This window comes from Oryx dammah, unplaced genomic scaffold, assembly GCF_014754425.2.
Source record: "Oryx dammah isolate SB20612 unplaced genomic scaffold, SCBI_Odam_1.1 HiC_scaffold_26, whole genome shotgun sequence".
NCBI classification, from domain to species: domain Eukaryota; kingdom Metazoa; phylum Chordata; class Mammalia; order Artiodactyla; family Bovidae; genus Oryx; species Oryx dammah.
In genome coordinates, this window is record NW_024070210.1 from 23,256,927 (window position 1) to 23,274,486 (window position 17,560).

The following is a 17,560-nucleotide window of genomic DNA, read 5'->3' on the forward strand; positions in this document are numbered from 1 at the left end:
GTTTCAAAGCTTTATATCAATTGCCACATTTAAGCTTCTCAACAGCCCTATAAGAAAGGTTGATGATGGATCTCATTTTTACATATGAGAAAATCAAAGTCTGGAAAAGTTAGCCATTCCACTGTTACCAAAAAAAGTAAATGGTAGATCCAGAATTTGAACCCAGAAAGTCTGACTCTGAGGCCTATCCCTTAGTCAGTACACTTTTCTACAAGTCCATAATCATACTGAACCTCTCTCTTTTAGGAGTCAGAACAAACATTCTGAATCAACTGAGATTTTGTTATTTCAGGTGTTATTTACAAACTGAAATTGTTCTTTATTATAGTAGCTGCTCACATTCCCACATGCAATTAAATTTCACTCTTGCTGTTGAACCCTGTGAGGAGTAAATGAGGCTCACGAAATATGTGCCTTCAGAGAGTTAGAACAAAATCACTGTGATTCTCTTAATAACACAAGCAAAGGAGAAGCTATATTATACTCAGATGGCAGAATATCCTCTGGATAAAGCAGAAACAGGGACTCTTCATTGTTCCAGAAGATAAAACAATAAAATGATCAGAAAAAGAGTCACATTTGGGAACTAAACTATTCACTGAGAATGTAGATATTTATTTCCAATACCATGGCCCAAATTTCTAATCAGATTAACACTTTTTCTCTCTCCCTCATCTTTCTCTCTCACACACACACATCCCTCCCACAATCACAAAATAAATCCTTATTTCACTCAAAGGGAATTTGTCAGTGTTGGGTTTTGTGTCTCCAATAGAAAGTTTACCAAGTGACATCTGCTGAATCATTGCCCAGGGTTTCACATACCAGGTACCTCTGGGCAATGACATCACTTTGACTAATAAATTCAACCCAAAAAGGAGAACAGGGCTTCTCTGGTGGCTCAGGGATAAAAGAATCCACCTGCCAATGCAAGAGACGCAGGTTTGATCCCTGGATAGGGAAGATCCCCTGAAGAAGGAAATGGCAACCCACTCCAGTATTCTTGCCTGGGAAATCCCATGGACAGAAGAGCCTGGTGGGCTATAGTCCATGGGGTCACAAAGAGTCAAACACGACCGAGCGCACACACACACATCACTTGCCTAGACTACTCATACTGCTTCTAGTCACTCTCTGCCCTGCACACCCACCACCCAACCCACAAAAAAATAAATCTTTTGTTCCTTCCACAGATGCTTCTTAAGCACACATTCTGCTGAGTGCTGTGGCACAAGAATCACTTTAGTATATTTCTCCCCTTTGGAAACTCACAGTAAAAGATGAAAAATAATATATATACAAATAATTAGTCCTGCAGCAAGTACTGTCATAGGAATTTAAATGTGCTGTGGCAACTCACTCCAGTATTCTTGCCTGGAGAATCCCCCTGGGCAGCTACAGTCCATAGGGTGACAAAGAGTTGGACATGATAGCAACAAGAACACACATACTCAGACGGAAGCACAGAGGAATAAGCACCAAACTGACCCACAAGTCACAATCGTGTCAGAGGTAGCCTCCTAAAAATGTGCTCCAATCCTGTCCCTCCCATCCTTTCAAACTGCCCATGGAACCATGAGCCCACAGGAGAAACTCCACATTTCTTATGAGGCCTAAAGCCTCTTGGTAGATTGGTCCCTCACTTTCCTCTCATTCATATATCAGATTGCAAGGCCCAGATTATGACCTTTCTGGTAAAATCACTTGCCTCCCAGTACCTCACTTTCCTCATCTGAAAAACAGACATTGTGTAAATATCTACTTTGCAGGAATGTAGTGAAGGTTAGAGGATGTGGATGGTGCCTGGCTAGTAGTGCTAACAGTTACTATCAATTCATTCAGCAAAACCAGCATTTGCGACCTCAGGTGACCTGCCTTCCAGCCATAACATTGATAGGTTACATAAGGGCCATCCTGCCTCCCTGATTTTCCTCCACAAAGACTTCCTGCTTCCTCTCTTTCTCTCCAATGTTCTCATCACACGGTGTACTCATTTGTTCTATAATCTTATTAACACGTTGTTATGGCTCGAACGTTTGTTTCTTCTACGTTAAATCCATGCTCTGCGTATATGTGCGAGTGCATGTGCACAAGGGTGTGAGGGAAGAAGTTCGATCCTGGAAAGTGAATCCTCTTCTTATCAAGAAAAGAAAAATCCTTACGATAGAAAACTGTGAACTAACAATAATAGCTAATATTTCTTGAGCCCTTATTACATGCCACTTTTCCAAGAACTCCGACTTTTGTCCCACTTTATAGTTTGATATTGAGGCACTGAGTTGAAAAACTTAAGCAAAGCCTAACATCTAGCACAAGGTGGAGTCTGCATTCGAACCCAGGTATCTGACTCCATATTGCACACTATTAAGTACCTCTAATTCAACAACACCTGAAGACAGGCAGACACTCAACTTCCCTTAATGACGGGCTCTCCTTCCTAGACCTCAAACTGCCCACACGTGGGAAGATGGATGGACATCAAGAGGCGAAAACATCACTCCAGAATCCCTTAACAGCTCTTCCCAACAAGGTGCAGCTTCCACGCAACCCCCACAAAGGAAGACCAGACCCCCTAAGATCTGCGGCTGGGCTCAAGATAAGATCCCAATGTACCTAAGGGGGCGTGCGCCTGCACCCAAGAGTGGCTCTCCACTCCCCCGATATCAACAACACGTGCCCAGAGAGGGAGCAGGAAATAATAAGCGCACCCCATTCCCCCAAACCGCCCGCAACAGGAAACTTTCCAGTACCGGGTTCTGCAGCATCCAACTTTCAAAGTTTCCCCTATCCCTTACCCACTTCCCCGCGGAAAGTGATGAAAAGCAACAACCGAAGCCCTGGTTGGGTCGTCACCCTGGGGAACTATCCAATAAGAGGTAGGCACAGGCCCAGGGCGGCTCCGCTGCTTGCTGGGAATTGTAGTTCACACTCTCCAATATCGGTGAGTCCCAGTCAATTTCTCATTATAGTGATTATCAAAACCCGGTAGAGGAATATCAGCAAGGAGAATACGATGCCAGGAAATAACTTTCTTTTAAGTTTCTATTCTTTATTTTGTCACTTCATTTAAAAGCTGCTTAATGGACCAGAAAGACACGTCAATTTTCTGAGAATAGATGAGAATTCACCAATCATCCAAGTTTTGGAAGAGAATTTTTGGGTTGCTTTGTTTTTTTCTCCGCCTTTGGTGGTGAAATAGTTTGGAAAATATTGAATGAAACTGCTCAAGGCAAAAACATGTAATGGGGAAAAGTCCGAATCTATAGTTTAAGAACATGACGGAAACCAGAAAGTTTAGTATAAAAGCAGCTGTGATGAGGAAACCTAGTAAATTGTTTTAAGACTCGATTTCAGATTATTATATTTGAAAATGGCTTTTTGCTAATTTTTTGCTCTTATCTCCCCTGTGCATACCTCTGTGTTATCATTTAGCCCACTGCGTCGTAACTATTGACCTGCACCCCTCAGTAGACTGTGATCTCTTTGAGGACAAGGACCGCATCTTCTTCAGCTTCTAAAGTAGAGTCTAGCGCACAGTTCACGGTCGTCGGTTCAGTTCATTTCAGTTGCTCAGTTGTATCCGACTCTACAACCCCATGAACTGCAGCACGCCAGGCCTCCCTGTCCATCACCAACTCCCCGAGTCCACCCAAACCCGTGTGCATTGAGTCGGTGATGCCATCCAGCCATCTCATCCTCTGTCGTCCCCTTCTCCTCCTGCCCTCAATCCCTCTGAGCATCAGGGTCTTTTCAAATGAGTCAGCTCTTCACATCAGGTGGCCAAAGTATTGGAGTTTCAGCTTCAACATCAGTCCTTCCAGTGAACACCCAGGACTGATCTCCTTTAGGATGGACTAGTTGGATCTCCTTGCAGTCCAAGGGACTCTCAAGAGTCTTCTCCAACACCACAATTCAAGAGCATCAATTCTTTGGCGCTCAGCTTTCTTTATAGTCCAACTCTCACATCCATACATGACTACTGGAAAAACCATAGCCTTGACTAGACGGACCTTTGTTGACAAAGTAATGTCTCTGCTTTTTAATATGTTGTCTAGGTTGGTCATAAGTTGGTAAATGAGCAAATACATAACGGGAGTTAAGCAGAAGGAACCGGAAATTCAGAACGTAGGGTTCTGGAATTATAAGGGAGTCCAAGTGGACGGAATAATAACGGAGGACTTAAGTCTCCTTGATCTGGGTATCCCCAGGGCGTGGCAAAGCACTGCCACTGGCTGGCGCTAGGTAAACGCTAACTTCAAACTAGGAGGAAAAAAAAAAAAAAAGAAAAAAGATCAAGGCACACAGCTATTCCTGCCACTCGCTCCATCGAAGGCAAAACGGAAGGTATCAAGCGGAGGAACTGTCAGAACTGTGAGGGATGGTCCTAAGGCACGTATCTGGTATCGCTTTCCCAGCTGGCTAGCTTCCTCAGGGCCTGAGGTAGAGTCACGTGACCCAAACAAATATGGCGCTTTATTTGCATCTTTCCTCCATTGACCAATTACAGTAGCCGATGTCAATCCTCATTCCCGCCTCCCCCTCACCCACCTGCCCCAGCCTGCCGAACAAGACTTGTCACCTGACTCGGCTCAAACATGGCTTCGCTGGAAGATGTACAGATTTGGGCACCGGGAGCGGGTGAGTGTAAGGCGCCCCGAGGAGGCAGGAGCGCTCTCCACGATCCCGATAGGAAGCGTCCCTGCGCCCCAATCCCCACCGCCTTCCAGTTCTGACACCGATTCCTCTCCTGATCGTCAGTGCTCTGCCTTAAAAGAGGGCTCAAACTAGGGAGGTTCCTGCTGAATTTCTCATCTTTAGGGAGACGACCACCTGGGGATTTGGAGCCAGATTGGGCATAAAGTTCAGGAGGAAATAAGGAAGTGGAGTTTTGGGGTCTGCGTTGCGGGCTAATATGACGATTAATATTAATCAAATATTGGATGCGCCTAGAGAGATGGGATCCACCCCTTGGGGAAAGGTGGAACTTCTCAAAAAGAGAGACAGTAACGTGTCAGATTAGAAAAGTAAGTCCTGCCTTTCCTCGTGCGGGTAGTAATTACTAGTTTGTCTTATTCCTTCCTTTTCTTTTCTCTCGGATGTGTATTGTTTCTAGGAGATAGTCCACAAATGAGAAAAAAGCCGATGTGTTTTGTGTAATTCATCTGTTTCTATCTCCCTGCACTCTGTGCTGAGGAAAATGCACCATCCATTTGGAAAAGAGGAAGCTGCTTCCCAGAAGCAGCTTTTAGGATTTTTCTGTGAGTGCCTTCGGAGAGGAGAATGGGAACTGGCAAAGGCATGCGTACCTCAGCTACACGAGGCCCAAGGGGATATCCCAAAGAAGGTGGAAGATATACTTTGGGCGCTGGTCCTGTGTCCCGATCAGCTGAGGTAAGGGATCTCTTGCTTCCTGCCATGCAGTCACAGGACGAGAGAGGAAAGGTTCAATACTTGAGCTCTGGGCCACGTGCCTCACTCAATCACCTTTGAAGAATTAACAAAGGCAGATTGTATTTCACTTGTTCTGAAATTTTACTTCTATAATATTGTACATGCCTGTTTATTACTTAATCAGTTTGGCTTTGAACTATCATCTGAAACTGCATTTAAGCCTGGAACCAGCATTTCATGTTTATTATCATTAATAATAAAGCATTTTCTTTGCCTCCATAAGAGCAAATCCTGCTCCCTTCTTGCTTGTGAAATTAAAGATACTGTTGTAGCTTTAACAAAGGACCAGAAGTGAGTTCACTTAAAACTTTTTATTTTGAAATAATTAATTATAGACTCACAAGAAATGCATAAATAATACAGAGTACCCTTTCCCCAACTTCCCCCAATTGTGACATCTTATATAACTATAGTGAATATCAAACCAAGAAATTGACACCAGTGCCGTTAACTTAACTTCCCTCATGGCTTAGCGGTAAAGAATTCGCCTGCCAATGCAGGAGACTCGGGTTCAGCCCCAGGGTCAGGAAGATCCCTTGGAGAAGGAAATGGCAACCCACTCCACTATTCTTTCCTGGGAAATCCCATGGACAGAGGAGATGGCAGGCCATGGGGTCCCAAAGAGTTGGACACGACTAGGCAACTAAACCACCACCACTGATAGCTAGACTACATCCTGATTTGGTTTTCACAGTTTTTTTAATCTGCATTCTCTTTTTTTTTTTTTGGCCGTGCTGCACTGCATGCAGGGTCCTAGTGCCCCAACCAGAGATGGAACCCACACCCCATGCATTAGAAATGTGAGTCCCAACCACTGGACCACCAGGGTAGTCCCAATATGTATTCATTTTTATGTGTGCAGTTCTGTGCATCTTTATCCATTCTTAGATTCATGTAACTACCACTATAATCAGGCATCACCGCAAAAGAATTCCGGCACCCCACCCCCACCCCGTCCCTGGGACTAGCCCTTTGTGCATTGATTCCTTCTTTGTCCCCTGGCAACCAGTGTTCTCTGTGTGAATTTTGAAGTTCTTCCTGGCAGTGCTATTAACAGTTAGTGGTATAGGAGTTAAACTTCAGTCTTTTCCCTCATTTTTTCTGTACTCTGGCAGTTATTTATAAGAAAGTATTATATTAGCACATGTAGAATGGAGATTTACATGATTCTTTTCTTCCTTCTTTTTTTCCTTTAAATTTGGATTCTAGTCAACTACTGTCTAAACTACTAACTTCAAAGAAAGGCTTATGAACTCATATAATTCTGTTTTTTATGCTAAGTTGCTTCAGTCACGTCTAACTCTTTGCGACCTTATGGACTGTAGCCTGCCAGGGTCCTCTGTCCATGGAATTCTCCAGGCAAGAATACTGGAATGGGTTGCCATTTCCTACACCAGGGGATCTTCCAACCCAGAAACTGAACCCACCTCTCTAATGTAGCCTGCATTAGCAGACAGGTTCTTTACCACTAGGGCCACCTGGGAAGCCCCAATCCTATTTTTAGCAGAGTTAAAAAATAAATTTTTATGAACTTTCCGGTTTCTTTGATTACTTGATAGCAGTTTCTATTTCAAGATTTCAAGTTTTGTTTCAGACAGTTTTGCTTTTATGGTTTTTGGTGGAATATTATTTTGTTTAAAAATAAGAAAGACTAGATAAGGAGATAGAGATAGAATTGAGATCTTTTCCTTTTTTATTTTTTAAGTGAATGCTGCTAGTTCTGTTCTGATTTTCCCTTTACTGATCTGTCACATACATTCAAAAATTTCTCCTTAGGGCAATGTCTTGCCTGTTGAGGTGTAAAACAGACTGAGCAGTGAAATCTAAATTTTGGACCTCAAAGAAGAAAAAATCAGTAGAAACTCTTTGTTTAGAATTTTTTTTCTTTTTACATTTTTCAGATGTGGACAGGATATCAGTCCTCAAAGATTAGCCTGGGTCTGGCTTCTTGTACTGGAAAAATGGTTGGCCCTGGAAAAGGTAACTAGGTTTACATTTCAAATTTTCTCCTGAGGTCAGGATTGAAAAGAACTTGGAAGGAGTTGTGAAATTTCCCTTCTGTCTGCTGTTTCTTTTATTTTGAGGTTTGTTATAATCCTTTTTCAGTACTGACAGTGAGGTTGGCTTGAATATTTATTGATGTCTCCTTACCTAAATTCATTTATTAATTTACTAACCTACATTGGCATTGAGTCACCAACATACCATTTGAGGTGATACCATTGTGTTAAAAACCACTGCGACTCTTGTGCTGGAAGAGAACTTTGGAGAACTCGGTGAAAGTGACAAGACTGTGAATAAAGTCTAATCCTCGTAATACTCAAGTAATGGAGAATGGCTGAATCAAAACTTGGTTGTTGATACAAAAATTGTATTTTAACTAGTCTAGTACAGTGAAATCTTACTGATTTAAACATCATTAATTAATAAGTTAATAACTCATGTGACTTGAACTAAAAGTTACCAAATTAAAAAAACTGAATAAATTAATAGTGAAAGAAAACATAAGGAAGGGTTTAGGGTTTGTTTTTATTTTAAGAAAAATTACCATTCTTAGCTCTTTTAGAAATATGTGTTAATTATGAGAAATAAGTATCCATTAAAGAAACTCTCTGCAGAGAAGGCAATGGCACCCCACTCCAGTACTCTTGCCTGGAAAATCCCATGGGCAGAGGAGCCTGGTAGGCTGCAGTCCATGGGGTCACTAAGAGTTGGACACGACTGAGCGACTTGACTTTCACTTTTCACTTTAATGCATTGGAGAAGGAAATGGCAACCCACTCCAGTGCCTGAAGAATCTCAGGGACAGGGGAGCCTGGTGGGCTGCCGTCTATGGGATCATACAGAGTCGGACACTACTGAAGCGACTTAGCAGCAGCAAAGAAACTCTCTGAGGCAATTTTGTATTAAAGCTGACACTTTAAGATTTAAGTGAGGAACTTCTGACTCAAAAAAGAGATGACTGGCTCAAGGTCACACCATAAAGTTAGTTGGCAGAACTGGAGCTGGAACCAGTGTCTTCTGCCTCCAACGCCTCCGTCCTCTCCTTTTCCCACCTCAGTGTTATCTTTAGCCTACATGGACTGGAAAGTAAGAAACTGTAAATTCTCTTTTCTAAATGTCTATAATTCAGCCTAATTTTCTTCTTCTCTTCTTGGTCATCAAAATGAATTTTGTCTTTAGTTCTGAATTTGCCTGACACCTTTCTTCACATAGATTTCAAAAAGTACCAGAAGTTACTAATCTAAATGCATTCATCATCCAAATTTTTGATAATGGACTAGCAAAGAGAAATGACAAAAAAAAGTCAGCAGGAGAGGGAAGAAAGTGAAGCAAAATTGAAAAATAATCAACCCCAGGGTGATTCAGAGTTGGCTATAGTTTCGGATCTAAAAGAGACATCCTTCAACTGAAATATCCAAAGTATCTTCAAAGAGAAAAGGGGAAAAAAATGTCTTACTGTCACCAAGGACCTTTTCAGTACACACATGGAATTTGTCAAACCAGATGAATTTTCGCCTCACAGAGCATATTTGCTTACTCTGTGCTAATTGGTGGTGGTTAAATTTCTGCACAGTTGCTCAACCAGATCTGAAGGTGAATTTCACTTCCCTGGCTCCTTTTCACAGACTTAAGAGTTGTTTTTCCCAGCATTGAAGATCATCTGGTCCTTAAAGCCCCAGTGCCTCAGTTATTTAAGCAGTTTAGAGAATGTTTTAAACTTTACACAAGGACCTCAGAGAATTTTAAAACTTTATACAAGGACCAAGACTTCAAATGCATTCCTGGAGTAGTTCTACAAAGCCAGGCTTTATCCTAGACTGGCCTTCATCTTCTACGGACTTGCTGGCAGCTCCTCCTGTCTACCACCTGCTACTGAAAGTTCCTTTTTAATTATTTGTTGGAACAGTGATTCCATTTTCCCTTTCCTTCATCCATTTTTGCCTTCTGCCTTTTTGTTTTATCATGTGAACAGCATAATGTTCACAGCCTGCTGCTTCTAAAAGAGGAAAAATGGAAACAGCTCCCATGTCCACAGTCCAGAGCTGATTAATCTATTTGTAAAATACCATGGCACTATTAAAATTACATGGTAAATGAATTTTCAGTCTTGTGGAAGGATATTTGTATTCTGCTATTTGAAGAAAAAGAAAAGGCTGTTTAGAAAATAGTGTTTGTTACGCATGTCTATATGCAGATATAGAAAATGGTCTGAATACTCTCGGAATACAGTTGTAATTATAGTTCCCCTTTAGTTGAAAGATTTGGGGTATGTGTGTATTGTGAATGTGTGTTTTCATTTGCCTGTTTGTATTCTCTGATTTTTCTACATTGAACATGGCCTTGATTTTATAAGAAGAAAATCTGTGCTTAGAAACATTGGGCAAATTCTTGCCTGTTTTACAAATGTTAAATGTTTATGACCCTGCAGAGGCATAAAGTAACCTCACCAGTAGAAAAATACAAGCTAGTCAGTCTTTAGGACTGTAAATGAAAGTCCTAAAATCTTAACCAGTTCTTTTATTAAGAGCCTGCTCTCTGGCATTATCTATTCCTTCCTCTTAGTCCTCAGTGGAATCGCTAACTTGCAGCTTGCCAGATGAATTTTCTTTATCACCTTCCAATCACTGGCATTATGCATGGATTCAGGTGGCATAGAGCATTAGGGGAGGGCATGGTAAGAAGGATTTTGGACCAAGAACATACTAGATCTTATTAGCCTCTGATATAACGAATGACACAAGAATAAAGTAAGCATGCTCTTATGTTCTAAACTTCACTTAACAGACACACAATCCTGCAGGTGCTTCTTGCTTTGATTTAGGAGACTTTTCAATAAAACTCATCTTCTGGAAGATTTAACCAGCTGCAAGATTTACAGGTGTCTCTAGTTTTAAAGAGTGCTTGTCAGGATTAGTCCCAGACTTTCATCTTATTTGAATTTGTGCCTAAAGAAAGGGGAACTATCATTTTAGTTTTAAGGACCAGGTGAAGGGAAGTTACTGTGAAATAAGCAGGTACAGAGTAAGTCAGACGCTTTCTCTCCTTTATGTATTAGTCTCTGATGACATGTCTCTTTAACAAACATCTTCCTTTTCATGGCTTGAAATGATTGGAAAATACTTCCTAATGATTTCATCTTTACTGACGATTGTGTCTTAAAACATCCCAAGGCCATAGGTTTGTTGATTTAGCAATTAAATGAGATTTTTTTAAAAGCATGTGAAAACTTGGCACGTAGTAACTGGCACAAAATAAGTGTTTCATGAACATTAGATCTCTCCCCCTTTAATTTTCTAACTAAAAATGGAAATTAAAAATAGGGGGTTGGTCCAAAAAAGGATCACGTTGGTATTTGGGACACCACAAGGAAGATTCTTGGAGAAGGTCCTCATGTTAGAAAGGAAAAAAACCACATGAAATGAGCAAGCCTTGGCATTTGAGGCTGATCAGTGTGGGATTTCAGTGTTAGTATTTAAGGGGAGTATATGTTCAGTTTAACTGTTTTTGTTTATAAAGAAAAGTGTCTGAATGAAAACATACCTAGACATATAATGGTCAAAAGCATTTTTTTTTTTAGCATTTTATCAAAAAAGAAAGTACTTTATCTTAGAGAAAACAGCAGAAATAAGCTGAACCAGAGAGAAGTACTTACTTATAATTGTCAGCTAAAATATAGTCTTTTTTTTTTTTTTGGCTGCTCCATGTGGCGTGGGGGATCTTAGATCCCTGGCCAGGGATTGGACCAAGGCCCACTATAGTGAAACCACTGGACAGTCAGGGAATTCCCTTAAAACATATTCTTAATCTCTATGCTTCCTTCCTATGATTCTTCTAGAAGTTACTCCCAGCTGGCTTCCGGAGAAAACTTGAGTTTCTTTTATTGTCAGAAGACCTCCCAAGTGACATCTCAGAGGACATCCTCAAGGTGAGAGAGAGCCCCAGCTCTGTCTGCCCAGGGTTGCAGTCTCTCAAGAAGCTCAGCTTTCACGGATCCAGCAGAAACAAGCCCTCAGGATGTTGGCTGTTCACTTTTCTCAGGCCAGACCAGGGGGAGGCCCCTTGAAGGAAATTTAGAGATAGGGAAATCTTATCTAATTGTAGACTTCCTAGAAGTGTTTTGGCCAGAAGTACTAAGTATAGCTCTGGAGAAGGAAATGGCAACCCACTCCATTAGTCTTGCTTGGAAAAATCCCATAGACAAGGAAAAAATAAAAATAAATCCTTTTTCTGTAACAGGTGCACTGAATATGTTATAGTTAATCCTCACAACCACTTTCTGGGAGCAGATTCAGAATCTTAACTAGATCTGTCCTTTAGTGCATGAGGGATGCTCTGAGGCTTAATGCTTATTTTCTTCATGACCTGGCCACCAGCTAATGAAAGACATATTTACGTTAGGATTTAAGGTAGGGACTTTCACTAGGACTCAAGGTCCTTTGACTGTCTCGGAGGCAGCTAATGAAGAAGTATCCTGAGCACCACCCATAGGAAGAAAGAGTGGGAAATAACCTACCAAACAAATTATAGGCTCCAGAGATCTTGCCTTTTAAAGACTTACAGTCTAGTAGGGAAAGAAGGAAATATACAAGCACAATTATGTACTAAACCATATGGTACTGAGCCCCATAAGGAGGGAGAGTTGTGTGGGTTGGATGTACTGGGGAAGGTTTTATGGAAAGATTAAAAAATGGGTTGTATCTGCAATGTTATGTGGCAGCCTGGATAGGAGGGGAGTTTGGGGAAGATTGAATACATGTATATGTATGGCTGAGTCCCTTTGCTGTCCACCTGAAACTGTCACAACATTGTTAATCTGCTATACTCCAATATAAAATAAAAAGTTAAGAAAAAATGAACAATCAAAAAAAAAAAAAAGAACAGGCTGTATCTGAAATCTTGCTTGGGATTTAGATCAAGAGTTAAAAACTAGTCTCTAGTGTTCTTTTAAAAATTGAATTTAAGTGCTTATAAAAATTTGTTACCTGGTCTGTGAACTTGCAGCCCCTGATTTAGTGTGACATTGTACATTTCAGGGGCAATGGGGATAGGAGTGTGGATAGACTAGCTTGAGGATGGAGGCCTTGGACAAATCTCTCTTTGCCTCAACCCCGTAGTTTGAGGACACCTTGAAAATGAGGATAATAGTACTGTCTTCTTCCTAAGGTGGTTTTAAGTATTAATTTTTCTATCTAAAGAACCTGGCACATAGTAGCGACTACAGAAATCTTTGCTACTGCTACTATTGTATATATCCATGCACGTGTACACTGACAAGAGGGAAACATCAAGACTTGTAAGTGATAACATTCTGGACAACCACCCATCTCTCTTCATCCTCTATTTAGGAGCTGTATGCGGTCTTAGCACAAGACAGAGTGGACCCTGTGCTTGATGGAAACCTGAGGCAGGAGAGCTGGCCCCCTCGGCTCAGCTCAGAAGCTGTCTCTGTGCTCTGGGATCTCTTGAGGGAGGCCCCCCAGGTCGCACAGGCCCTGCTGGAGCTCCTGCTTGGGGAGGTTGATGGTGCGGGCCTCCGAAGCTGGCCTCTGCAGAAAGCACTGGTGGACCTCATTCGAAAGGCACTGCGAACTTTGCGGGGCCCTACCGCTGCGCCCCCAGGGACAGTCGATGCCATCTACGGGGCCCTGCAGACACTGCGCTGCCCTGCAGAGCCGCTCGGGGCTGAGCTGCGTCTCCTGTGTGAGGAGCTACTGGAGGCCTGCAGGTCTGAGGGGAGTCCCCTACGGGAGGAGCGGCTGCTGGGCTGCCTGCTGCACAAGGCCGGGCGGGACCTGGTGTCCCTGTACGGCCACACCTACGCAGAGAAGGCCATGCCCTCGGGAAAAGGTGTGTCCCTGTCCAGCTCCTGTGTTGCCAATTTCACCCTGTCCAACCCCTCTGAATCCCTGCCTTCCATGTTGCTCTAGAAGGAGAAGCTAAGCAAAAATGGGCAAGGGTTCTGTAAAAATGGGCATCTGTGCTTTGTGAAAGCATGGATTTTGTAGTCAAGATGGAGTGATGGGGGAAAAAATGATACACTAGCAGGAAAGAGGTGGCGCTAATGGGAAAGAATCCACCTGCCAATGCAGGAGCCACAAAAGTTGCAGGTTCAATCCCTGCGTCAGGAAGATCCTCTGGAGAAGGAAATAACAACCCATTCCAGTATTCTTGCCTGGGAAATCCCATGGACAGAGGAGTCTGGTCAGGGGAGCCATGGGGTTGCAAAGAGTTAGACACAACTGATGAATTGAGCATACACACTGAGAGAAGAAAAGAGTCTTTAAGATAGAAGTGTAGAAAATCTGGTGTAACTTTTTGAAAGAGTGAACTCTCACATCAGTTGGGCTGTCTGTGTTAATTTTCAGTCCCACCAGATCCTCTCGATCCTGAGCGGGCAATGCTAGCCTTGTTCTCCAATCCTGACCCAGCCCACGCCTGGAAATTGGCCTATTTCTATTGCCTGAACAACAACAAGCACTTCCTCGAGCAGATCCTGGTAAGTCAAACTCAGTGATTCTCCATCACACAAGTTCCCAGGGATCCTTTCCAGGTTTTTTTTCATTCTTCCTTTCTTGCCCATTCATCTGTCCAATGCAAAGCAGTTTAATTAGTGACAAGTCATCTAGTTTGTGTCCATCTCACAGTTCCAGAAGGCTCTGAGAACCAGTATCATTCATATTTAGAACTGCCAGCATTTCATTTCATATCTGTCCTTGGGCTCTATGTGTAAGCTTTCTGGAGGGTGTGAGGAAGAAGAGACAGTGACAGCAACATGTCGCCTAATTGACAGGGGAATCTAATTACCCTTCTTCCAGATTGCAGCTGAGCTCAAGTTTAATTCAACAGTTATTTATTAACTTAGTCTATGTGCTACATCCTATGCTAGGATCTGGAGATACAACAGAAGTCAGTCCCTGCCTTCAGGAAGCTTACAGTCTAGTATTTCTGTAAACATTTTCTAAACAACTGGCCACTTCTGCCATTGTTGGAAACCTCCCTTCTAAACGGAAAATCTTCTCATCCTGATGCGCAGCAAGTCCTCTAGCCATCTCCTTTGGCTTCCAGGTGACAGCACTCACCCTACTGAAGGAGGAAGACTTCCCAAGTCTTGGCTGCCTGCTCAATAGAGAATTCAGGCCTCTCAGCAGACTGCTTGTGCTCCTGGGCTGGACACACTGCCAGAGCCTAACGTCAGCCAAGAGCCTGCTCCAGACACTCCACAGGACCCAGGTAACTCACGCTGCGGCCCAAGCTCCTCCAGAAATCTGTGTGATGAGGCTTTGGGCTGGGGCAGGGTCCTGAAGTAGGTCACAGCCTCTGACCCCAGGTGCCTGAGTCAGCATCTCTTTCTTCTCCTGTATCAATGCAGGACCACGGCTGTGATAAGCTCCTGAGGGATGCCTGTGATGGGCTGTGGGCTCACCTGGAGGTCCTGGAGTGGTGTGTACAGCAGAGCAGGTATGGTTCTGTACCGCCAGCCCCCTTCCCACCACTGGGCACACTTGACCCCACAATCTACGCATGTGGCCTTTTTAACACATCTTCCCCATAATTGTCTTGAGTTGACAGTATTGACCCACAACAAGTAGTTTTTCCAACTAGTAAACCAGGAAAGAAACATAACCACAAGGTCATAACTAGAGGATAATTTAAGGATGACATTGATAACAAAAACAGAAGCTTGTGTTTCCTGAGCACTTTCTGTATACCAGGGATTGCTTTAAGCCCTTTACATAATGAGTTTGACCCTAATCCTGTGAGATAGACACCAAAGTTATCCTCATTTTAAAGGTGGGACCCCTGAAACCCAGAAGTGTTAAGTAAGTGTTAAGCCTAGAATCACACAGCTTTTGGGCGTGGTCCACATCCTTAGCTACATGTTATCTTAAGTCACATTTTTATTCAACAACTGCCTGTTGAAATGTGTGTGAGGTTCTGTGCTTTCCTGATAACTTAGCCTTGCTGCTAAGTCGCTTCAGTCGTGGCCGACTCTGTGTGACCCCATAGATGGCAGCCCACCAGGCTCCCCCATCCCTGGGATTCTCCAGGCAAGAACTCTGGAGTGGGTTGCCATTTCCTTCTCCAATGCATGTAGTCCTCCCTAAATCTGAGTTCCTGTTTCGTTCTTCACCCACCTTACCAGCAGACGTGGAAGTAGCGAGGGGCCCTGACTCAAAGAAAAGCAGAGAAGCTCCTGTTGGATCTCAGCTAGGAAGGCTGCAGAAATTAGGAAGCTTAATCTGCGGTCCCTTTTTAGAGTTTGCTGACCACAAAGGCCCTTCCTAGATCCTTTCTAGACAAGTAAAAAGCTGGTTTGATAGATGTCCTTCCCTGAGGGTAAACAAATGCTATCCTCTGTCATGGTCCATCTGAAATCTAGTGTTTGGGGAAGTGAAATCTGTGGTGTTACAAGCCAGAGAGAAAGAATAAGAGGAAACGGAGACTGGTCTTTTCTCAAGCAATTATTTAAACTGTCTCCCCTTCCATCCTCCCAATTTTTGCTTTCAGCACCCCCATACCAAAGAGAGATCTCTTGTGTCATTTACATGGTGGAGACAGCCACTCAGTGCTCTACTCTCTCCATCACCTTACAAACCTTCCAGCCCTCAGGGAGGAAGATGTTCTCAAGCTCCTACAGAAGGTGCCAGCCAAGGACCCCCAGCAAGAGCATGGTGAGTTGGCGAAGGAGTGACCTAGGCAGGGTTCCCCCCAGGACAGTATTACACATGTTTCTTTTAGCACAAGACTTATTTAGCATGATTGCTGGGATCTGTCAAGATGGGTGGTCCAGCAGGTACCTTCTAAACTAGTGCTAGTTGCCCCAATCAGATTATGAGATGTAGGGACACCCCTTTCTAGGTGAGGCCACGGGAATCCTATGAGAGCAGTCCCATAGGGATCCAGCTCAGGAACCACAAGCATACCCCCATTCCATGGAATTAGGAACTGCCCTCTGAATTCACAGCATTGTCACTGGCAGTATTTATGCCAGTTCTTGGTGAGTCTCCAAGGTCCATTAGCTGTCTCATAGCACATTTTGTGCCTGCCTTCCCTCCTGTATCTTCTTCATAGCCTATTGAACAGGTAGGATTTTTCTCTTAGAAGATTCTTTTTCAAACTTTTTTAGAGTTTTTCTTTTCAAAGAAACACTTGCCTTAAACAGTAACAAAGCCTTACTTTAACCTTAGATCTTTGCTGTAAATTCAGAGCCCTCGTAGCAAGCTCTTTCTTTCTGCCCTCAAAAATCATAAGATACTGTGGTCTCAATCTACTACACAGGCCAGGGACTTTACCTTTGAGAGAAACAAACATTTTCATATGGCAGTAGATGTCTTTCAGCCTAGGTATTGCTTTGCTTTACTTTTGTAAATTAATTTTTATTGGTGCATAATTACTTTACAAGGTTATGTTAGTTTCTGATTTACAGCAAACTGAGTCAGCTATATGTATACATATATCTCCTCTTCTGGGGATTTCCTTCCCATTTAGGTGAACACGGAGCATTGAGTAGAGTTCACCGTGCTCTACAGTAGGTTCTCATTGTTGCTGTTTGTCAGTGGGTGGTGTCTGCCTCTTTTGTGACCCCATGGACTCTAGCCCACCAGGCTCCTCTGTCCATGGGATTTCCCCAGGCAAGAATACTGGTATGGGTTGCCATTTCCTTCTCTAGGAGGTTCTCACTAGTTACCTATTTTATACATAGTATCAGTAGTGTATATACATCAATCCCAACCTCCCAATTCATCCCACCCCACCATTTACTTTTTTAAAGGACCTACCACTAACTCTACAGCTAGTGTTAACTACATTCCCTTTTTTTTTTTAAGAAATGTAGACAACTTTAGCAGATTTCCTAAAAGAACTGGAACTCTATTTTCCACATTCAGGTACAAAAATCTTCCAAAGAAGCATTTGAATTCTGTCACAGGACACACTCAGATCTTGAACTTGGAAGAGGCAAGAGAGGAGTGATAATAGGGCTGGACTAGGATGAGGCAGGGCTTCCCTGGTAGCTCAGCTGGTAAAGACTCTGCCTGCAATGCAGGAGACACTGGTTCAATTCCTGGGTTGAGAAGATCCCCTGGAGAAGGGATAGGATACCCAC

The 17,560-nt window shown here is 42.9% G+C and overlaps 2 protein-coding genes across 4 annotated transcripts in view; one reads left to right on the plus strand and one right to left on the minus strand.

Annotated features, from left to right (window-relative positions):
- RAD51B (RAD51 paralog B) overlaps nucleotides 1-2,814 on the minus strand; it is a 610,539-nt gene extending 607,725 nt beyond the window's left edge. For all 3 annotated transcript variants that reach the window (XM_040226222.1, XM_040226223.1, XM_040226220.1), the window contains exon 1: nucleotides 2,751-2,814. In XM_040226222.1, coding sequence (XP_040082156.1) covers nucleotides 2,751-2,765 — 15 coding nt within the window. In that variant the 5' untranslated portion in view covers nucleotides 2,766-2,814. The remainder of the gene's footprint in view (nucleotides 1-2,750) is intronic.
- A 1,752-nt stretch (nucleotides 2,815-4,566) lies between these two features.
- ZFYVE26 (zinc finger FYVE-type containing 26) overlaps nucleotides 4,567-17,560 on the plus strand; it is a 68,309-nt gene continuing 55,315 nt past the window's right edge. The window contains exons 1-9 of the mRNA XM_040226219.1: nucleotides 4,567-4,638; nucleotides 5,114-5,391; nucleotides 7,353-7,431; nucleotides 11,291-11,380; nucleotides 12,801-13,302; nucleotides 13,821-13,951; nucleotides 14,521-14,685; nucleotides 14,825-14,913; nucleotides 15,964-16,127. Coding sequence (XP_040082153.1) covers nucleotides 5,198-5,391; nucleotides 7,353-7,431; nucleotides 11,291-11,380; nucleotides 12,801-13,302; nucleotides 13,821-13,951; nucleotides 14,521-14,685; nucleotides 14,825-14,913; nucleotides 15,964-16,127 — 1,414 coding nt within the window. The 5' untranslated portion in view covers nucleotides 4,567-4,638; nucleotides 5,114-5,197. The remainder of the gene's footprint in view (nucleotides 4,639-5,113; nucleotides 5,392-7,352; nucleotides 7,432-11,290; nucleotides 11,381-12,800; nucleotides 13,303-13,820; nucleotides 13,952-14,520; nucleotides 14,686-14,824; nucleotides 14,914-15,963; nucleotides 16,128-17,560) is intronic.